Source organism: Anneissia japonica, unplaced genomic scaffold, assembly GCF_011630105.1.
Source record: "Anneissia japonica isolate Jap-2015-1 unplaced genomic scaffold, ASM1163010v1 scaffold1696_len571195_cov180, whole genome shotgun sequence".
Lineage (NCBI taxonomy): Eukaryota > Metazoa > Echinodermata > Crinoidea > Comatulida > Comatulidae > Anneissia > Anneissia japonica.
Window position 1 is genome coordinate 136,831 of NW_022695941.1, and position 7,225 is coordinate 144,055.

General features: G+C 33.0%; 1 protein-coding gene across 1 annotated transcript in view; it reads right to left on the reverse strand.

Moving 5' to 3' along the window:
• The window catches only part of LOC117101655 (fibropellin-1-like), a 26,102-nt gene that overhangs the window by 17,210 nt on the left and 1,667 nt on the right, over nt 1–7,225 (reverse strand). Inside the window, exons 2-12 of the mRNA XM_033241689.1 lie at nt 6,882–7,040; nt 5,898–5,970; nt 5,325–5,433; nt 4,323–4,494; nt 4,132–4,201; nt 3,638–3,815; nt 3,039–3,284; nt 1,933–2,062; nt 1,620–1,730; nt 1,028–1,213; nt 616–806 (exon numbers count right to left, since the gene is read on the reverse strand). Coding sequence (XP_033097580.1) covers nt 616–806; nt 1,028–1,213; nt 1,620–1,730; nt 1,933–2,062; nt 3,039–3,284; nt 3,638–3,815; nt 4,132–4,201; nt 4,323–4,494; nt 5,325–5,433; nt 5,898–5,970; nt 6,882–7,040 — 1,625 coding nt within the window. The remainder of the gene's footprint in view (nt 1–615; nt 807–1,027; nt 1,214–1,619; nt 1,731–1,932; nt 2,063–3,038; nt 3,285–3,637; nt 3,816–4,131; nt 4,202–4,322; nt 4,495–5,324; nt 5,434–5,897; nt 5,971–6,881; nt 7,041–7,225) is intronic.

The window sequence follows — 7,225 nt, forward strand, 5'->3', positions numbered from 1 at the left end:
CTTTGCTCTCGTCGCAGACAGGTCCGACAAATTTAGACATTTAGAAATTCCCCTCAACAACTTTATGTTACAATTTACAAATTGCAACCTAATGAAGACTCAAAATTTCAGAAGTTGCCCGGCTATGCCATGCAGGTTCCTTGATAAGTGGCCCCCAATAAGAAATGCTGGAATTATATTATTATCATCATCATCATTTACAAATATTATAAATATTATTATTATTATTATCAATATCATTATCATTATCGTTATTATTATTATTATTTATTATTATTACAGTATTATTAATATTATTATTATTATTATTATTATTATTATTATTATTATTATCAGCAACTATCCTAAATTGTTGGAGAGATTAGGCCTACTGACAATGGTGTCCAGTCCTTGAAGCGTCGCGCTTACATGCACACCTTCTAACCATACCATGATCTATCAACACACACTTTTAAAAGATTTTACTCTAAAGCTTACTTAGCTGCTGCAAACTAGTGATTGACTCATTCAGATGATTGGTAGTGCTGCACCGCCTATATTAGCGTATTACTAAAAATGTCACAATCAATGTTGCTATTGTTTGCTATAACATGTTATAAAAGAAAATCCCTTTACCTGTTCGGCTTGTGAGAGGGAGGCATAACCACCTGCTGGATCATTGGTCAGGTAAAAGGGATGATAATCGGCACTCTGGCTGGGGTTATTTCCACCGTTGACCTTGAAAGTGTAGGTGGTACCACGCGTTAACGTCAGTCTTGGAATGAGTAAATTATTAATATACCAAGAGATCCCCCATCCAACATTTCCTGTAAGCAAAAAAAAAAAAAAAATAATAATAATAATAAGCCTATAACTTCACATCCTTTATAATTTTGTAATTTTTTGTTGGTGACGTTCTCTTTTTGTCAATTCTCGATGTTCATTTTATCAAGTATGTGTTTTGATGGATCAATGACCATATGGAACGATTTCGTATTTTCAGTATAATAGTAATATTTTTGGCATGTAAGTAATTTAGACACTTTACCTGTGATATAAGAGTAGCCTTTTTGACCACCATTAGGACCTATCTTGGCTTCAAAGGTTGTTACGCTGGAACTAATACTGAGCTCATTCCATCCTTGAACTGGTGTTGTGGGAACTACAAGATTTGTACATGTGCTTGACGGCGTGCGGCCAAAATTTATTTTCTTGCCATAATCTGGAAAAACAACTGTTAGCACAGAGATTTATTGTTATTACAATAAAAGAAGGCAAAATATACTAGAAATTTTCGTTTTGATATTGAAAACATTATAATAACGTTCTTACGGATAAATAAATACAGTACCATAATTACACTAGAATTGACATGTTAGGCTACATTAGTGAAAATTATAACACTTCTGTATGACTGTAACAATCAGCAGTTTGATTCTTTCCAGGTTAGGCAGCGTTGCTGTGCCATAATTAAAACAGGTTTGTGGATCCTTTTACATTCCAGCATTGCATTCAAGCTGCAAGGATTTTTTGAAATAACGTTGAAAGCACAGTGATTTACTTATGATAAGTAAGCCTATAATTTATCAATCATTATTATCATCAATAATTGCAGCTGAACGTAAGTAACTCCAGCTCACCCTCTGTCCGAACGGAGTGCTTAGCAGCTAAACCATCACTGTTCACTGGTCCAATAGCCCACGATACATATGTTTCGCCAGAGGACGGAATTATCTTGTCTCTTATATCTCCTGCAGAGAGAAATGTTGTAAGCATTGGGTACCATACTAATTTTAAAAGTTTAGAAAAAAATAATTCAAGCTACAAATATTGAAACAAGTCACGTTTTCCAAATCGCATCACTTTAACATCCCCACCATCACCACTAAATATTCAAATATCATCTGTCAGATATAATACATTTAAAATGGGAAAAAAATTTGTCAATTTTACCCGTGTTAAGCAACCTAGTGTACGAAATGGCTGTAACACCATCCTCCACAGATCCCGATACTCCAGTTAAATCATTTCTTCCTTGAGGAATGGATTGCACGTCTGGACAGGCACCATTTCCACTGGAGCACTGGAGAAAAATTAGAAACAAATGAAAGAAAACCAATTTAATACACATGAATACACTGGTTACGATAACATTATGAATACACATCGTAAATTTAACAACACATCAGCCAGGTTCACATTCAGAGTTTATCATGATCCAGGGGATCATGATCAAGCCAGTCACTTTATGTGAGCCTACCAGAATCAAATAACGTGCTTAGCTTGATCACCTTATTGTGATCTAGTGGATGCATCATGATTAACATTGGTTAACATGATAAATTAATTCATGAGATCGAATTCAACCAATCAGCCTTCAGTTTATTAAACAGGTCCCAACCTCATTGGTTGTGCTTCTTGGTAGGTCCAAACCTCATTGGTTGTGCTTCCGGTGGTTTTAATGCAACACTGAATACATTAGCATAAATAGATCATGATTGATGGTTTCTATATGAACGGTTTTCTCTAACATGAACGTTATATGAACGTACCTACTACTAAAGTCATGACAGAGTCGAAGTTGAGTGGTTCAGTAATAAGGCCGGGCGCCGCCAAATGTAGAGTCTTCTCGTACAAGGACTTAAAACAGAGTTCTAGTGTGCACAATTGGCTCGTGTGCACTTGTTCGTCTTTCGCAAGTGAAGGGTTTATCCTAATGCTCATGGTTCTTTTTAGCTCCGTCGTTGAGGGATGATGTAAACATGTCAAACTATAACTATAAGCCGGGTAGCGCAGACACGAAAGGACCCTTAAGGGCGAAGAAAGTCATTGATCGAGTTCCTAGTCCACATATCAAGCGCCCTGAGCATCTTACATTAGATGGATATGTGCGCTATATAAAACTACACTATTATTATTATTATTATTATTATTATTATTATTATTATTATTAGAAGCGCCTCTTTAAGACTATTTGGTAGCGTCACGGAACACACAATGCAGCACAATCGACGCTGCGAAAACTAAACAGATTTACTCAAGGATGGCTGTCACATTACCTGTGAATATCCACTTAAGTAGTAGTCAACTGCTTGTGCTTGCTCCCCATCGAACCAGGCGACGGCGACGTCTGAACCAATCATTGTAGTCCTCGTAGTTGAACCACTGATACCAAAAGACATGTATTCACCAAATGGTACAGTTCCTTTCAACTGAATATCGATTGAGCCACCGTTGATTGTCCACAGAACTTGCATGTTCTCATTAAGTTGCTCACAGTTCTCAAATGCCGGACCGGATGGTTGCTGAATGAACCGGGGAAAGGCGGAAAAATATTATGAAATCTGAACATTAAATATTATATTTATGTAAGTTGATGCGTAGGTCTATTGTATAAATATTAGTCAGTTGCATGAGAGAATGTACCTAGTTGTTCGAACTACGCCATATTGGTCTCCGTGGTCTAATGAGTATGATACTCGCCTTACCAGCGAGAGGTTGCAGGTTTAAATCCCACCAGAAACACTTTTTCATACAAATGAATAAATGGACTTTTTGTAGTAGTAGTAGTAGTAGTAGTAGTAGTAGTAGTAGTAGTAGTAGTAGTAGTAGTAGTAGTGGTAGTAGTAGTAGTAGTATCATTGAGAACGCTACCTACCGTACTGTATGAGGGCGGTATATTTAAGAGTGAGGAATCGGGGACAGTTACACTACCAAAGTCCTGACGCGCTGATTCACACCAAATACTAATGTAGTCAATATCGAAGACTGTTAGATTACCGTCAAATACAATCGTAATCGTTTCCCCGGTATAAGCACGTAAAACAGTATTCTTGCTGCAATATAAAACAAATTATAAGTCAATCGTGTAATACTGTAGCTCCCATTGTTTTCCTATCCTAAACCTTGCACTAATTTTCCATTAGTGTACGGTTAGCTTAATTTTTTTTCGGTTTGTGTGCAAAAAGCCAATTCAACTTGTAAACTGTATCGCGCATATCATTAAAACATTCAGATTCACCACAGAATATGCTCTAATAATTTTTCTCAATTCCTCTTATGAGCTTCGGTTAAGGTTGTTTCAGATGCGTTTGCATAAATAATGCGAATTAAGATTACTAAGTTCAGATAATAACTAAAATTGAATCTTACTTTCCGTCTTCGTCTGGTACTATAAAGCCACTTGAGCTTGGTGTACCGGTTCCGACCCAGAAATAGGTAGCTGGAAACATGAGTGAATACATGAAATTAAAGTATGCATTAACACTGTTTCAGATTATCATAAAAATGCAAAAATAAATAAATCAAAATTTAAATATATGTAAAATACAATATTAACGTACCAGGTGCAGTTCCATCGTAAAATAGATTTTCAAATCGAATCGTCTTGCTGTCTACTATGATGACGTCATCAGCCATTACATTATACCGTCTGGGAGTAAATCCAAGAGCACCAAGAGAATAAGAAGAGGGAGCTACGAATCCAGTGGTAATGTACACGTCAGCAAAGTTGGCCTGGAGAGAATGTTGCAGGAATGTAGCAGAAAAAAATGTTTATGATATTACATGGCATGATATGAGAACAATTTTTTTTTGTATTTATTCAAATAATAAATTCTTTAGTTCTCTGTTTAAGATGCTGTAAAGGGCTAAGATTTTTCTCACTACTTAAAACAACGACAAAGTTATAGAGCATGACATTCGATATTTTACTCCGAAAATGTCAATAGCTTTTTTGTTACTTTAATTTAACTCCTTTTGTGCATGATATTGTATATTTGTAGATAATAATAATAATAATAATAATAATAATAATAATAATAATAATAATACTATAAATAATAATACAATTAAACGATACGGATAATGATGATGATAATAATAATATCAAATAATATAATATAACAAAATAATAATTATGTAAATATAAAATATTAATAAAAATCATAATAGTACAATAATAATATTAATTGCAATCTGACAATGATGATGACGTTGACGATGATAATAACTATAATAATAACAAAAATAATAGTATAATAATAATCAGTAAAAGCATTACAGTTATAATAATATCGATAAAGAATATATAACTTAAGTGTTTGAATGTTAAATTAATATGCATCTATAGGCGACCTCTGCATATCAAGCTTAGCAAAAGCGGTAACTAATAAAAGTATACAATATGATAAAAATAACAATAATAATAATAATAATAATAATAATAAATAATAATAATAATAATAATAATAATAATTGTTTTTATTATTATTATTATTATTATTATTATTATTATTATTATTATTATTATTATTATTATTATTATTATTCGTTTTGCGACTTACCGCGAAAGAACGGCACCATACGGATATCCATTTATAGTCGGTGATTACCCTTCCGCTACTCAGTGTTACTACGATATCTTGGTTGTTATAAAGTCCTAACTTTTCCAAACTAAAAGTTAATAATCAAGTATTATATCTTGAATATCGATAGCCTGCTTTCTTTAGTCAAATTCATAAATCACAGTACTCTAAATCGAAATTATATGACAACACGAAATTATTTTAGGTCTGAACAATCTTACATGAAATTCAGAAGGCCAATCTTGTTAATTCACAAAACTATTTAAAAATCATTACAAAAATTTAAAATATCATGATGGTAATGTCATAGACTGGAATCCAGTCCCTAAATTCTCTCTTAATCAGTGAAAACTATAAAAAAAAAAAAAATTGATTTTGCCACAAATGGCATTGTATATGACTTCTTTGCACCATTTCTCGGAAAGTTTTTAAAACTAGGAAAATCTATAAACTTGTGGCGAGTCTAGTAATGTCATTAACATCAGTAAATTCAAATAGAATGAACACAAACTAGTAATTAGTTAATTTTTCAGAATATATTTTTTCTCGTACCTTCCATCTTCTTTCGGAATTATTTCTCCACTAGAGCTTGGTTGGGCTGTTATACCAGCCCACAAAAATGCATCTGCGTGTCATAAGAAAAAACAAAATTTGTTAGATTCTTAGAAATCAAAATGTTGGGTAATTAAGAATTAACTTTTGAGATATATTGCGCTGGTATATGCCATCCGCTGCTAATATGGATTTCAATTTACTTTTATATAATATATATCCACAATAGGTAATGATAATACATTATTATTATTTACTTTTATATAATTGATAATACATTATTATTATTTACTTTTATATAATTTATATCCACAATAAGTAATAATAACAAATTATTATTATTATTATTATTATTTATTTATTTATTTATTTATTTATTTATTTATTTATGTATTTTTATTTGCCCCTGTCACTTCTGCATACGACCTAATGATCTCCTTTCTTTACAGTTATACAGATATTAACGTGCACATGAACCTAAATGCACATGGGACTAAAGGTTCATTGTCTATGTCAAAAAGAATGTGCTAAAAAATACAACTCGTTAATAAGCCCTCCAGCTAAACTATAAAGAGAGCAGCAATGGAATTTAACCAGTAAGCAAGTAAGCAAGGATTGTTATGATTCAGCGCAAGCGCAGCAGCTACTATTAGTTTAGATGCATAACTAAAACAAAATTAATTAATGATTTAAAAACAGAAATGCATCAGTGTTGTGTTGTTTAACCGGATAGCAAATTGTACCTAGTTAAACAACACCGATTTAGAAATTTATCGGTGTTGTTTATCCGGATATCAATTGTATCTGGAACCTTTTGTCAATTGGCATGTTTGCTCTGTGTTCATTTATGAATGGTAAAATATAAAAAGCCTCAACATTGGGATTAATTTCTTCCAAAACAAAAAACTTTTCTCAATTAAAAAAAATCTCACGGTTTATGGTACAAAGTGACACTATTGTGTTATTGACTTTCCATTGAAATACCTGGAGCAAGACCATCGTAGCTGAAACCACGTAACCATAAAGTCCTATCATCGATAGCATAGACACTACCCATACTGTTGTGAGATGCCACCACTCCACCTTGCGGGTTGAAGTCACCGATTTTCTTCCCAAAGTACGAAGCAGATTCTTGGCACAGTACTAATGCACGATACGATAAAACAGAGTCATTGTAAAAATGAAAATGTAATTTCAATTTGTATTAAATATAAAACGTTTAAAAAGGTGAATATTTATAGGATATATATATACTGTCTCTTATACACATCTAGATGTGTATAAGAGACAGACCTCAGCCACACCACGGAATGGGCTGAGGCAAGAAA